Genomic DNA, 16,479 nt, shown 5'->3' on the forward strand with positions numbered 1-16,479 from the left:
TGCACTACTTATTTGCGTCAACGCTTAAGTATTGCTATTCAACGCGGAAATACAATGAGCATTTTGGGTACTCTTCCAGAGTCCAGCTCTTTGGACGAACTTTTTCTCCTGTAAAATTTATTATCTCTATGTAAATGTTTATATTTAGTTTTTATATATGTGTAATTGTAACGGTGAAAATATTGTTAATCAAATAATTTTTTATTTGTTTATTTTTTTTTCATAAGTGTATATTATTTTTGGGAGTGTTTTTTGTAAGTAATTTTATGAGGTTGTTATTGATATGCTGATAAATTATCCTGAAGTGACTGAAATATTTAACATTATATCGAAGTAACTATTGTTAATATTCTAATGCAATAACAAAGTAAAAGTTCATTTATTCAAATCATGTCCAATAGAAAAATCGCCACTGAACCTCTGCCCGTTACCACACACACTGTTGTTCGGGGCAAGCGAGCGAGCTAGGGAGATGCACAGTGCAAATCAATTAATGACCACTGCTTTAGATGAATAGGGACCCTAAACTGGTAGCAGCTATTGTATAAATCTGTAAGAGTTCTACATAGTTGCAGTTTTTCCCACCTCCCACTTACCTCTCATTGCTATTTACTCTTGAAAGTTGACACCTCTGCTCTTGACTGACACAGTTTTGCCATTTGTAAATGATCAAGCTAATATAATTCTTTGTGCGCCTTTTCCTTTTGATGCAACGAGACAGGTAAATTCAACTTCAAAATATCGTGGTTGCAAAACTCCCACAATGTTGGTGAATAGTGCCGTTTTGACTTTTAAACAAGTTTAGGTACGGTACTTGTATAATGTGTTCGTTCTTGTTGAGTTCATAGCTACGCAGTCAGAGGCACATGATACATCTAATCAAATATCGTGCTAAAGATTCCAGGTATGAATCCCAGCCGCTGCAAAGAATGGGCCCATGTAAAACAATTAGTGTAATGGCTTGCATCAATGCTCAGACGGTTTCAGATGGCTGTTGTTGCAACCATTTTTGTACCTATCAAAAAATCTATGTTTTTAACGAATGTAATACCTTAAATTTCGTACACGCTAAGTTAAACAGTATATTAGGTACTATCATTTGCCAAGGTATTACATTGCATAACGTTTATATTACTGTACGGACTATCAGATAGGCAAATCCTACATCCATATCAGTGAAGGGGTTACAATATTTCATCAGCAATGGAAAATGTGCATTCTGTACTCATTAAACTCCTGTTTTTCTTTTGTTTAAATTTGATCTTTAATATTTTATTTGTAAAAAAATCTGTATTCATCTTTTTCTCTCTCCAGACCCAGGACAAGCATTTGTTCGGCCAAGTAGTACGAACGACCCTGAACAGTATGCCCTTGGTAAGTCTTTAAGAACATTGAAATGAGTTAGTAACAATTTTTCCTCTCTATTGTATCTAGTGTGTATGATTGTGCTTTAGATTTGTGTGAAAGAATTCACTGAAATTTTATGTAAAACCTCATGCTATGATTTTCTTAAATTGCAGGAAGCACTTAGTCTAATAACACGCTTGTGTGTGAATGTATGTGTGTTTGTGTGAGAGATATTAATAATGAATCTTATTATTATACTTTTTACTATAACTAGTAGTTTGTGCAATTTATGTTCAATAAAAAAATAACAGCAATAAACCAATGAGGAATGTGTTAGAATGAATGGTTGTTGATATATATGGCGTTGGAAGTTTGATTTCTGATAGAAAATTTTCTGAAGATTTTGAGTCTCATGTAATTAAACGACTGTTCTCCATTTGATTGGTATACACTCGGTGCAAAAAGTTTCCGGAATATGTTTTTTTCGTCGAAATGAAGAAAGTCATAAGGTATATTTCTATTTCTGGTATTGGCATCATTCATGATGCCACTTCCGTAGAAGTTTCATGATTATAGTCATTATTGTTGTTGTGTGGCAACTGGCTATTTGTGTGATATTTGTTTCGCATTTCAGAATGTAGGATACAGAGCAACACGCAAATATCAATTTTTTTTGCACAGATCTCTTTCAGTGACATTAAGAATGCTTATGGTGAAGCAGCAGTGAAAAAAGCGTTTTTCTCAAGGTTGACTGGAGCACTGGTCGTCTTTTATATTCATACAGTCTTCATTCGGAAATGTGATGAACAAATAGCACACAAACAATAACAGCCAGTTTCCCACAACAACAATGACTGTGATCATGAAACTTCTATGTAAGTGACGTCATGAATTGTGTCAATACCAGAAACAGAAATGTACCACCTGGCTATTCATTTCAACAAAGAAAAATATATTCCGGAAACTTTTTGTACTGAGTAGTATATTGCATAGTGAGGTATTTATGTTGCCTTCAGAATCTGTATACCGCTAATTTATGTATGTGTAATGCTTGTGGTGAAAAGAAATTTTCGTTTTCGTAGCTGTTTTTATTCTCTTAATATTACGAGAGATTTTACCGTGAATAAGTGTTACATAATAGGCCATTTACCATTGCGTTTAGACCAGTAAGAATGTTGTCATAAATTTGACTATACTAAAAGCAAAGTACACAACATAGTACATGTAGAATTATTTATTTATAATTTTCATTATTCTTGATATTTGTTTCATAAGACATTTCTGTGCTAATATTCATTTTCACGTAAAAATATACTTATTACGATTCTTTAAATTGTGAAATCATAGAATTCAAATAAGATTGCAATTACTTATTGGAATTGATTCCCATCTTATCCAGGATTTCACTGTGTTTGTTTAGGATCAGCTATTACTTCATAAATATAGATGTATAATATTGTAACTTTTTAAAAATGATTGTATGTTACAAAGGAAGTTTGCAAATATTTACTGTCTTATACCTAAGTCAGCCCTATTCAACCTGATGCCCATTCAACAAGTTTTCTTGGTGCTTTCGGTTAAATAGGCCTATGTGTTTTATATATATTACTTTATCTCAGCCTTCACAATCAAAGGTACATTTGAATTGATTTCTTTATAATATTTTAATGAAGTCCGTTGTTTGTAAGCAACCAGTTCATGTTGGAATATAACTCTTGTTTGAAGAATTTGTTGGTATGTGGTATTTGATTTATATTTTAAAAGTTCATTGCATACATTAGCCTTCATAATTTATGTTTTGAAGTGCAATGACTTTGAAAACTTACAGATGTACTGTGATTTGACAAAATATATTTTAAAATGTTGAATTTTCTTATGGTAGTAATTGTATCACATTCAAGTCAGTATGTAGAACCTCCTTATTTGCTGTTGGAAATAAGAGAAACTAGATTCCCACAATATGAAATATTAGCTGTGACGTGATTTGTAGCCATATAATTTTTTCTTACTGCAGTTTAATGAAAGCACAGACAAATCAGATACTGCTAAGGGAAGAATTTCTTGACCTGCTTCCTTTCTGTCAACATATGAAGAATGAAAATATTTTCATTGCCTCTTTTCTGGCAGATACTGATTTTCCCCTAACAAGATTAGTTGCAATAATAGTAACAATTGATGATGCACTATGGTTGCTAGAAATAATGTTTAAAGATAGATCATTCCTATGATTAATGTCTGTCCTCTATCGGGAAGCTCTTGTGTCTCAAGGTGTTAAAATTCGATCATGTAGTAAAAGAGCCCATCCAAATTGTAAATATCAGGTCCTCTTCTGTACGTCATTGCTTGTTCAGAACTCTTTTAAAGCAGATGCTGAATAAGAGGACTACAATTTTTTTATTAGAGAAAAAATACTCAGATTGTGTGATCTTCTTAGTTAAATTAGAGAATCCCTTACTTTGATGTCCAAGCACTGTGTGGAACTCAATAACAACTTGCAGCTTTCTCAACATCATCACCTGATTAACCCTTAAAAGCCGGAAGACTTATGCCACTATTGCACGCAAATTCCTAATTTTTAACCAGGGGTTCGTATACCTGCATAATCGGGTAAATTCGTGTTGGGTTTGTTAGCCGAGCAGTTTAAGGCGCACAAGATATGTCTGGCCAGCATATTGTGCCTAAGATTGTAGGTTTGCATCCTGGCCACTGCAGTCAACCACGTAAAGCAATCGGTGTAATGGTACACATGGAAACTGATGGGTTTTTAGTTGACTGCAATTGAAATGATTTTGCTCCTTTTTTAAGAGAGAGAAAAAAACATTACAAAAAAATTTTTTTATTGTTTTAATCAAGTGCAATGTCCTTAATGTTACATAAAATTAAAGAATATCAGCATAGGCTATCTATATATATAATTTGAACTGGTAATGGAAATTACAGGAAAACGGCTGAACGGATTTTAATAAATGACCCCTCATTTTGAAGCTTGGAACCCAAAGTTTTTCAGAAAAGTAGTAGTTTTCAGTGAAATGTCAATTTTCCTACATCATTTTCCTATTTTCCAAAATCCATCTTTCGTCGGTTTTGAGAACTAATTAATTACATTTCAGAACAAAACAAAACACACATTACAATAAACAATAAACTATTACACGAAGGCCATGACCCACAAGATTGCTGACAGAGTTCAGATGGCTCAGATTCTTTCACACCATAATACCAATATGTCGATCTTCATTTGTGTAATTTTTTGATAACGTATAAAAAATAATTTACAGGTCTGATTCTCTGGTCTGTAGTTTTCCGAGTACAGCTGTGTATTGGATATTAAGAACTACAAAACTTAAGAAAGTTTGATGACATTATTACCATTAAAAATGAAATATTATTATAGTTAATGCAACACATAATGCTGATGCGAAAGTGAAACCTTTTGGGGCTTTATGTAAGTAGACGCAGAGAAAGAATATTTTATATTAGATCTTCATTTCTATAATTTACTGAGTAACAGCTATATATATGTTACTGAAAACTATAAAACTTACGTAAGGTAACAATATTGTTATTAAAAATGAAATACTTTTATAGTTATTAATCAAGTGGTGTGGGTCTTTTTCATATATTTAATGGCAGTATGATATAGATATTTCTATGTCTGATTCTTTAATTTTCCTTGGTAGTAATTGAATCATGCTTCCTATTTTAGCTGCATATTTAAACTACATCAAAATTGATTTCATATTTCTTTGGTTTAATCGATTAGATTTGTGATTGCTGCCAAACAGATTTTGTTGTAGGGAAAACAGCATGACATTTCACTTCTTGCTACCGTGATAAGTTTATTTCCCGCAACCAGCAATGAATGAAACACTGAAACTGCTAACGATTTACGATGGACAATTTTATTTAGGGCGCATATAAGATTCTACAACTCTGACATATCATTCGCCTCATTTTCTGCATCTCAGCAATAGATTCCTCACAACAGCCTATATTACAGAAAATATACGGGATAACATTCATTGTTACAAAAATTAATCCAGCAGTATTTGGTAGATCAGTACTGTCTGGAGGAAGCGTAAAAATTACAATTCGTAAGGAAAGTCCAAAAGGTACATATTATTTACTGATAAAATAAGAGGCCTACAAGATTTTGTAGTCTCTTGATCACCTCAGGAAGATCTCTTAGTGGGAAAAAGTGATTCTGCCCTCTACATTTCAGGGTAGTTCACGAAACATGCAGCAGTTATACCAAGATACTAAGTCTTTTGTTCAAAGCATGACAAACCTACATTTTCTTAACGTTCACCTACAATCTGCAATAACCTGAAATAACTACTGCATTACTTTCACATGAAAAACTCGCTGATTGTCCTGACATTGTTACTTGCTATTTCACATTGAAACTCAAGAACTGAAGACGAATAGGTTCAAAGAAAAGTATTTGGCATAAAAAACATTCAGAGGGAGTATGTTTCACTATTATGGAAGCAAATAACTTTTAAAATGTCTGGTATTCTTCATTAAAAATAAATCTGAGCAATTTTTATTTGAACTTCTTATGGACTTAGTTTGCAGCATTTGCTGCACAAGCCAGTAGTTTTATATATAACATACAGTTTATAACGTATCACGTCATGACCATAATATTAGCTGGTCACTATAATTGACACACTGCTCCTAAAGGTTAAATGACTTAAATCAAGGCAAAAATTTTGATGCCACAAATTCATGTGTGCAATAAATACATTACCAAAATATGCTGAAATTTAGAATAGTCCAAAGCTGCTTTCACACTTCCTTAATTTGTAATAATTTGTAGAAATTATCATTGGTGGATAGAGTAATTTATTTTCTTTGCTCTATTCAGCACTTTGAAAATGTTGTAACTGAATTAAAAGTATATTTTTTCCAGCTTTAACTGGCTTAAAAGATTGATTTACACAATTTTCTGCTTTTAAGACAGTGATGATTTTTTTCAATGAGTTCATTTCGTTTAATGTAAGTAAAATTGCTAGTATGGTTTGTGAGAACTTTGAAAATTACAAGCTGGAATATGTTGAATTAGAAATTAAAATTCAAGGCGAGGAAGTCCACATTATAAACATCAATTTCTGGACCTTGGTGGGCAAGTGTAAATATGTCTTCCTTCACAGTGTTGTTCAAAATGTGTATACATGTTTGGCACTATTTGCCTTTGTGAAGAATTGTTTTCTTATATGAAAACGATAAGAATAAGACATCATGCTTGACTGACACACAGTGGATGACACGTTGAAAGTATCCTGTTCGAGATATACATCAGAATTTGTCTTTCTGCAAAAATCCAGTGTCATATTTCACATTAAAATTCTCTAAGTACTTTGTTGATTTTTAACACATTTTTGTTAGAAGCTGACTTAAGCAGTATAGATTTGTTATTGTAAAATAATATTTCATCTCGAAGATAAATTAACTCTATTAATAATAAATTGTCATCAGTAATAATAATAATAATAGTAATAATAATCTGCTGTTGGCAAGTACAAGGACCTGTTCTGTTCCCATGGCATATGCTGTCATCTTTCTAAGTCTGTCATTACCTCTGTCATTCAGATTAATAGATGAACTTTTTTTTTGTTAAGAACTTTTTATTTTTGTCATTGTATGAAGTATGAAGAGAAATAAATTTATTTTGATGCTGTGAATCGCTGTTTTGAGATTGTGACATGTTTTCAGCATTCTTGATAGTAAAGAAGTGCTTCATATGCTATCTGTGCACAGCAATTTCTTTTAAAAATTACTGGCCAGATTTTGTTCGCATTCTGTATCTAAAGTTCTTCCAGGAATAATGCACCTAGAATATTACAGTCCTTATTGAAAAATTTAACTGTGTTTATTAAGAAACTAACAAAATAATGATTTACAACTGGCTATAATAATTTTTTTTATGAATATCTTTCTAATGTAAGATGAAGTGACAAATGTTGTGGTATAGATCATGCGTCTTAAAAAAGTGTGTTTAAGAGAAATTAAAACCTGCAAAATTATGCCTTCAGTCAAACATTACAGATATGATTTTGGGCCTTAACAATATATACGACTTAATTATTGGGTTCTGCAGAAGTTTGTACCTTTTTTTTTTTTGCTGTGACAAAAGTTTTTATTTGAGATGAATAGAAGACAGAAATTAATCAGTAATATATTCTTCTACATTATCTTTTCTCCCTACCAATACTGGGGAAGTTTTTCGATTCCACGTCTTAAATCTGCTGGTTTGGAGTTAAAGAAGTCATCAAGACAAGTTTGTAAAGCATCTTAGTTATCAAAAGCGTTCCCTTGAAGATTGTTGGATAGAAAACGGATAGGTGGAAATCTGAGGTGCAAGGTAGGGAGAATATGAAGGATGTGGAATTACCTCCTGACCAAGCTCCTGGACAGCTTCTTTCATTATAGTAGTGTAGTGCAGGCATGCATTATCATGCTTGATGTTGTCTTCCCGGTCATTTTTCTTCAATTGCGGCTGCAAGGCATCAGAGTTGTTAGCAATAAATGTCAGCCATTATGGTTGCATTTATGGGAAGCAATTTGTAGTACATGATACCTTCTTTATCCCGCCAGACACACATCATCGTCTGTGAATGAACAATGTTGTGTGTTGAAATGACAGAACCATTTTTTTGCAGTGCTTTCTCTGATGGCATTCTCTGAACACGGCACAAATATTTCATATCGCCTAAGCTATTTATGCTCCTCTATTAAACTCAAACATAAGAATATGTCGGAAGTGTTCGTTTTTTTTTTCAGTTGACCTCCATATTTTTTAGTCACAAGTATCACAAACTTTCTTCAAATCCGCAAAATTCAGTGCATATTTACAAACACAACACTCCAAAGAACAAATGACAAACGATAAACAATTTCCTAAGAATGCAGTGTTTCGATGAAAAAAAAAAAAAATGCTATAAACTTATGCATCAACCTAAAAGTAAAAGTAACATCCGCTTTATTCTTTTTTACTTTGCTTAACCTCCCCTTTTATGCGACTTAGACCTACACACCATTGTGGGTAGGGGAGGGAGATTATTTTGACGTACACTAGACAACTTACAAACGCTGTTGTGGAAGTAAAAATAAAAATATTTTCCTGTAAAGCATCACTTTTCTGTAAATGGAGTCTCAAATATATTCTTAATTCTGTCTTTCTTTCTCGTCGTAAGTACTAACTTATGCAAGATTATCCAGACTTTTTTTTGTAAAAAAGATTATCTTTTTCAGACACTGCTATTCAACTGTAGAGATACTACCTTTGTTGTGCATGGGGGCGAATGTGTGCAGTACCTAGTAATTACGTTTTGTTTTTACAACTTCACTTAAAAGATTTGCTTTCACATTACTGTTTTTAATCAGTTTTAGGTAGGTAGGCCTACCAATTTTCACAGAATTAATAGAAGTGGTTACAGTGTACGAATAACTATTTTACGTTAATTTATGTAAACTTAATTACATACATTCACTTAAACTGTACATTTTATACATTAAGTTAAATACTTTACTTTTTGTGTTTATAAGCAATTTGGAAGCTACTCCCTAGTTAGAACATTTTAAAATGACAGAACAAGAATATATTCATTCATTCATAGTTTTCTGCCCAAGGGCAGGTCTTTCACTGCAAACCCAGCATTCTCCAATATTTCCTATTTTCCACTTTCCTGTTAGTCTCCGCATATGATCCATGTGTCGTAATATTGTCTGTCATCTGATATCTTCTTCTGATATGAATGAATAAATGATATCTTCTTCTGATATGAATGAATAAATGATACACATACAGTCTATACAAAACTAGAAAGGTATTGACTGTTCTCTCTTGCACATGTGGGAAGGGAGCGACATTGTGAAGTTGTGCGGTAGTGTAGTGCAGAGTCTGTAGTGTAGTGCTGCTCTTTGTGCCGCCTATCTGCCCTGTTGAAACTAAGCAGCTGACACGAAATCATAAACTCATAAATTTGTATCATACGTAGTGTTTGACCAGACTAATATAATAATAATAATAATAATAATAATAATAATAATAATAATAATAATAATAATAAACATATGAATGAATGCGAATATGGTACATAGTGTGTAAGTGATAAGTTCTCTCCATTAATACGTTACGACCATTGATTTTTTTATACTTGAAACCTAAATTCTTTAAGACAGTGTGCAGAGAAGAAACATTGCCTTGAAAAAGATCCACATCTCGAAGCGAAGTTTGCAGCTTTTTTAACGTAGGATGCTTCTTCCATTGGTAATACATGCTGCCGAATTGCATTCTCCTGAAAGGCATCCAAATTTGTCACTCGCTTTTCCACTTTCCTTTCCTTTCCCAGGATTTCAAGTCGGAAGATCCATCCTCTTGCTCATTCAATTTAAATTTCTCCTATCCTATTTTAATGATGGTGTTCTTTCCTATTTTGAGAGCCTCTGCAGTACTATTTACCACCTGCTGTGCAGGAATAAGAGGCCCTCCATTGTCTCTTCTTTCTCGAAATATACCCGCACATTACAAACCATTTCTCTCGCCTGACTTGTAAGAGGAGCACCTTTTATGTTACTTCTAGACCTCTTGCTGTCTCTTGTAGCACTTCTTTCTTCCTTTGAGCCTGTGGTTCATTTTGTGCTGCTAACTGCAGGAGTGATGCCTTGCGACATCATATAAGTGAAACACACAGACACTGTAAATCACATTACAAATACACTCACAACTAAATTAAATTTAAAACTAAACTCAAACTAATTCTACTTTCATCAACAACAAAATACCTACGAAAACAATGGCCATGATAGAACACCAATACTTGCTGTAACACAGTAACGAAGATTCAACTCTTCCGAACAAAGCAACTGGCTACAATACCTTTCTAGTTTTGTATAGACTGTAACTTCGCTAATTTCTCTCACTTTCAGTTGACGGTAGAGCTGAGGACGGAGCGAGTAGAACCGTTGAGTTACTCGGTTCTATCGGTTTATGTGCTTGGCAGCGGAGCACCAAAGTTACTCGGTTAACCATAGCCGTTACCGGTCAGTTCAAACGTTCAGAGTTCTCCTGTTTTTCTTAATTCTATCAGACAACAACGTAGGTACTGTTGTATTTAAACATTTTCTGCTGCAGGACAAATTATTTCCTTATCCCCAAGGCGGGCTGAAAGGCCTCTAGTGTTGAAGAGGAGTTCATCCTATTATATGACCTGTCAAGTGGGCCTAATGGACACTGACAGTCCAAACATATTACTGTACATAATAATAATAATAATAATATTATTATTATTATTATTATTATTATTATTATTATTATTATTATTATTATTATTATTATTATTATTATTAAAGTCCAGGATAACGGAGAAAGTATGGAATTGAACGGGTTACATCAACTCCTCCTTTATGCGGATGACGTGACTATATTAGGAGAAAATACACAAAATATTAAGGAAAACACGGAAATTTTATTTGAAGCAAGTAAAGAGATAGGTGTGAAAGTAAATCTCAAAAAGACAAAGTATATAATTACGTCTTGTGACCAGAATATTGTACAAAATGGAAATATAAAAGTTTGAAATTTATCCTTTGAAGAGCTGGAAAAATTAAAATATCTTGGAGCAACAGTAACAAATATAAATTACACTCGGGAGGAAATTAAACGCAGAATAAATTTGGGAAATGCGTTTCATTATTCGGTTGAGAAGCTTTTATCATCCAGTCTGCTCTCAGAAAAGCTGAAAGTTAGAATTTATAAAACAATTATATTACTGGTTCTTCTATATGGTTGTGAAACTTAGACTCTTTGAGAGAGGAGCATAGGTTAAGGGTGTTTGAGAATAAGGTTCTTAGGAAAAATTTGGGGCTAAGAAGTTACAGGAGAATGAAAAAAGTTACATAACGCAGAACTGCATGCATTTCATTCTTCACCTGACATAAATCCAGACGTTTGAGATAGGCAGGACATGTAGCACATATGGGCGAATCCAGAAATGCATATAGAGTGTTAGTTGAGAGGCCGGAGAAAATAAGATCTTTGGGGAGGCCGAGACGTAAATGGGAGGATAATATTGAAATGTATTTGAGGGAGGTGGGATATGATTATAGAGACTAGATTAACCTTGCTCAGGATAGGGACCGATGTCGGGTTTATGTGGGGGCGGCAATGAACCTCCGGGTTCCTTAAAAGCCATAAGTAGGCCTATTGTTATTATTATCATCATCATATTAGAGAGTTTGGGTAATATTAAAATATGTTAAAAAAGGAAGTGCATTATATTTTTCTCCTATTTGTGTTTATTGGATTACTCATCAGTTATCATTTTATTTGTATTTATTTCTACGAATTATGTTATCTAATTACTTTTATTTATCAATAATATTACTCTTCACCAAGGAGAACATGGTTGTATTGAAGGTTAGTAATGTTATAAAATAAATAAACATTATGTTTTTCAGTTCAAGATTCCACGTTTTATTGATTATTTTATCCACTTTCCGTAATAGTAAATAATTCTGTGTGTTATTTTTAAGTATTTTTGGCAGTGCTTCATGGACCCCGTTTTTTTCTATCTTCTTTTTTACTTCGCTGCAGCGTTTAACGTTAATCTCGCATGTTAATTTATTAGCTGTTGGTATGCCTATTATAAATTATCTTATGAATTTTATTTCGTCTCATATATAACAACAATTAAAGTTAAATAGGCCTTTCATACAAAATAACTCCGCAAATAGTTGTAATCACGCAAATGAAATTTGTAACCACCATTTTGCAATGAAGAGAAGCAGTTTTTTCTCGTCAATTGGCAAAGCGAAAGCGCTTTACTACAACGCTTTTAAAACACGTTTCGTGTCACTTTCGAAGTACATTCTAAAATCGACTCAATCTATCTAAATTTTAAATCTGCCACCACAAATATGTACTCGGTACTTTACTGGGTTCAACCGAGTAATGACGTCACAGTAATGCTCCGAACTGAACCGCTCCGTGCCCAGCCCTAGTTGACGGTCATTCAGTTACCATGTCGGATTTTTTTTTATGATGTCTTCATTTGTTGCTGTTACCAGATGACCACTGCAGGGGTTGTCTTCCGTACTCGACCATTTTTAAGTAGTACCACCCGTTTTTTCACAATCGAAAACGCTGGAGAGGACTCCCTTAATGTAGCCTTGTTGTCTGCTTTAATTTCTGTTGGATTCATTCCCTTTTTTTTTATGAAATATTAAATGACAGCATGAAGCTCGATATTTCCCATTTTTGTCAATTAAACTACACAAAACGAAAAGAAAATTTTGTGCTTGAACGAATGTAAAATGGCCACTAACAGTTTCATAGGCTGCTCACTGCTGTTGGCCTGGTGTTTCATAGGCAGCGGACTGTTGTTGGGCTGGTGTTTCATAGGTGCCTGACTGCTGTTAGGCTGGTGATTCATAGGTGCCTGACTGCTGTTGGACTGGTCTTTCATAGGCGGCCGAATGCTTTTGGGCTGGTATTTCATAGGCATCTGACTGCTGTTGGGCTGTTGTTTCATAGGCGGCAGACTACTGTTGGGCTGGTTTTTCATAGACGGCTGACTGCTCTTGGGCTGGTTTTTCATAGGTGGCTGACTGCTGTTGGTCTTGTGTCTCATAGGCGGCTGACTGCTGTTGGGCTGGTGTTTCATAGGCGGCAGACTGCTGTTGGGCTGGTGTTTCATAGGCGGCCGAATGCTGTTGGGCTGATGTTTCATAGGCACCTGACTGCTATTGGGCTGTTTCATAGGCGGCAGACTACTGTTGGGCTGGTTTTTCATAGACGGCTGACTGCTCTTGGGCTGGTTTTTCATAGGTGGCTGACTGCTGTTGGTCTTGTGTCTCATAGGCGGCTGACTGCTGTTGGGCTGGTGTTTCATAGGCGGCAGACTGCTGTTGGGCTGGTGTTTCATAGGCGGCCGAATGCTGTTGGGCTGATGTTTCATAGGCACCTGACTGCTATTGGGCTGTTTCATAGGCGGCAGACTACTGTTGGGCTGGTTTTTCATAGACGGCTGACTGCTCTTGGGCTGGTTTTTCATAGGTGGCAGACTGCTGTTGCTCTTGTGTGTCATAGGCGGCTGACTGCTGTTGGGCTGGTGTTTCATAGGTGGCAGACTGCTGTTGGGCTGGTGTTTCATAGGTGGCAGACTACTGTTGGGCTGGTGTTTCATAGGCGGCAGACTGCTGTTGGGCTGGTTGTTTCATAGGTGGCAGACTGCTGTTGGGCTGGTGTTTCATAGGCGGCAGACTGCTGTTGGGCTGGTGTTTCATAGGCAGCAGACTGCTGTTGGGCTGGTGTTTCATAGGTGGCAGACTGCTGTTGGGCTGGTGTTTCATAGGCACCTGACTGCTGTTAGGCTGGTTTTTCATAGGTGCCTGACTGCTGTTGAGCTGGTGTTTCATAGGCGGCCGAATGCTGTTGGGCTGGTGTTTCATAGGTGGCCGACTACTGTTGGACTGGTGTTTCATAGGCGACTGACTACTGTTGGGCTGGTGTTTCATAGGCATCTGACTGCTGTTGAGCTGGTGTTTCATAGGCTGCTCACTGCTGTTGGACTGATGTTTCATAGGCGGCTGACTACTGTTGGGCTAGTGTTTCATAGGTGGCAGACTGCTGTTGGGCTGGTGTTTCAAAGGTGGCTGACTACTGTTTGATGTTTCATAGGCAGCTGACTACTGTTGGGCTGGTGTTTCATAGGTGGCAACTGCTGTTGGGCTGGTGTTTCATAGGCGGCTGACTGCTGTTGGGCTGGTGTTTCATTGGCAGCTGACTACTGTTGGGCTGGTGTTTCATAGGCGGCTGACTGCTGTTGGGCTGGTGTTTCATTGGCGGCTGACTGCTGTTGGGCTGGTGTTTCAAAGGCGGCTGACTGCTGTTGGGCTGGTTTTTCATAGGCAGCTGACTGCTGTTGGGCTGGTGTTTCATAGGCAGCTGACTGCTGTTGGGCCGGTGTTTCATTGGTGGCTGACTACTGTTGGGCAGGTGTTTCATAGGCGGCTGACTGCTGTTGGGCTGGTGTTTCATTGGTGGCTGACTACTGTTGGGCTGGTGTTTCATAGGCGGCTGACTGCTGTTGGGCTGGTGTTTCATTGGTGGCTGACTACTGTTGGGCTGGTGTTTCATAGGCGGCTGACTGCTGTTGGGCTGGTGTTTCATTGGCGGCTGAGTACTTTTGGGCTGGTGTTTCATAGGCGGCTGACTGCTGTTGGGCTGGTGTTTCATAGGTGGTTGACTGCTGTTGGGCTGGTGTTTCATTGGCGGCTGACTACTGTTGGGCTGGTTTTTCATAGGCGGCTGACTGCCGATGGGCTGGTGTTTCATTGGCGGCTGACTACTGTTGGGCTGGTGTTTCAAAGGCGGCTGACTACTATTGGACTGGTGTTTCATATGCGGCTGACTGCTGTTGGGCTGGTGTTTCATAGGCAGCTGACTGCTGTTGGACTGGTTTTTCATAGGCGGCAGACTGCTGTTGGGCTATTGTTTCATAGGTGGATGACTGCTGTTGGACTGGTGTTTTATAGGCAGCTGACTGCTGTTGGGCTGGTGTTTCATAGGCGGCTGACTGCTGTTGGGCTGGTGTTTCATTGGTGGCTGACTACTGTTGGGCTGGTGTTTCATAGGCGGCTGACTGCTGTTGGGCTGGTGTTTCATTGGTGCTGACTACTGTTGGGCTGGTGTTTCATAGGCGTCTGACTACTGTTGGGCTGGTGTTTCATAGGCGGCTGACTGCTGTTGGGCTGGTGTTTCATTGGTGGCTGACTACTGTTGGGCTGGTGTTTCATAGGCGTCTGACTACTGTTAGGCTGGTGTTTCATAGGCGGCTGACTGCTGTTGGGCTGGTGTTTCATTGTCAGCTGACTACTGTTGGGCTGGTGTTTCATTGGCGGCTGACTACTGTTGGGCTGGTGTTTCAAAGGCGGCTGACTACGGTTGGACTGGTGTTTCATAGGCGGCTGACTGCTGTTGGGCTGGTGTTTCATAGGCAGCTGACTGCTGTTGGGCTGATGTTTCATAGGCAGCTGACTGCTGTTGGGCTGGTTTTTCATAGGCAGCAGACTGCTTTTGGGCTGGTGTTTCATAGGCGGATGACTGCTGTTGGACTGGTGTTTCATAGGCAGCTGACTGCTGTTGGGCTGGTGTTTCATAGGCGGCTGACTGCTGTTGGGCTGGTGTTTCATTGGTGGCTGACTACTGTTGGGCTGGTGTTTCATAGGCGGCTGACTGCTGTTGGGCTGGTGTTTCATTGGTGGCTGACTACTGTTGGGCTGGTGTTTCATAGGTGGCTGACTGCTGTTGGGCTGGAGTTTCATTGGCGGCTGACTACTGTTGGGCTGGTATTTCATTGGCGGCTGACTGCTGTTGGGCTGGTTTTTCATAGGTGGCTGACTGCTGTTGGGCTGGTGTTTCATTGGCGGCTGACTACTGTTGGGCTGGTTTTTCATAGGCGGCTGACTGCTGATGGGCTGGTGTTTCGTTGGCGGCTGTCTACTGTTGGGCTGGTGTTTCAAAGGCTGCTGACTACTGTTGGACTGGTGTTTCATAGGCGGCTGACTGCTGTTGGGCTGGTGTTTCATAGGCAGCTGACTGCTGCTGGGCTGGTTTTTCATAGGCGGCAGACTGCTGTTGGGCTGGTGTTTCATAGCCGGATGACTGCTGTTGGACTGGTGTTTCATAGGCAGCTGACTGCTGTTGGGCTGGTGTTTCATAGGCGGCTGACTGCTGTTGGGCTTTTGTTTCATTGGTGGCTGACTACTGTTGGGCTGGTGTTTCATAGGCGGCTGACTGCTGTTGGGCTGGTGTTTCATTGGTGCTGACTACCGTTGGGCTGATGTTTCATAGGCGGCTGACTACTGTTGGGCTGGTGTTTGATAGGCGGCTAACTGCTGTTGGGCTGGTGTTTGATTGGCGGCTGACAACTGTTGGGCTGGTGTTTCATAGGCGGCTGACTGCTGTTGGGCTGGTGTTTCATAGGCGGCTGACTGCTGTTGGGTTGATGTTTCATTGGCGGCTGACTACTGTTGGGCTGGTGTTTCATAGGCGGCTGACTGCTGTTGGGCTGGTGTTTCATTGGTGGCTGACTACTGTTGGGCTGGTGTTTCATAGGTGGCTGA

At 37.9% G+C, this 16,479-nt stretch overlaps 1 protein-coding gene across 10 annotated transcripts in view; it reads left to right on the forward strand.

Annotated features, from left to right (window-relative positions):
* The window catches only part of ttk (zinc finger and BTB domain-containing protein ttk), a 216,960-nt gene that overhangs the window by 72,510 nt on the left and 127,971 nt on the right, over window positions 1-16,479 (forward strand). For all 10 annotated transcript variants that reach the window (XM_069845820.1, XM_069845819.1, XM_069845822.1 and 7 more), the window contains exon 4: window positions 1,315-1,374. In XM_069845820.1, the coding sequence (XP_069701921.1) occupies window positions 1,315-1,374 (60 nt within the window). The remainder of the gene's footprint in view (window positions 1-1,314; window positions 1,375-16,479) is intronic.

This window comes from Periplaneta americana, chromosome 14 (genome assembly GCF_040183065.1).
Source record: "Periplaneta americana isolate PAMFEO1 chromosome 14, P.americana_PAMFEO1_priV1, whole genome shotgun sequence".
Classification (NCBI taxonomy): Eukaryota; Metazoa; Arthropoda; class Insecta; order Blattodea; family Blattidae; genus Periplaneta; species Periplaneta americana.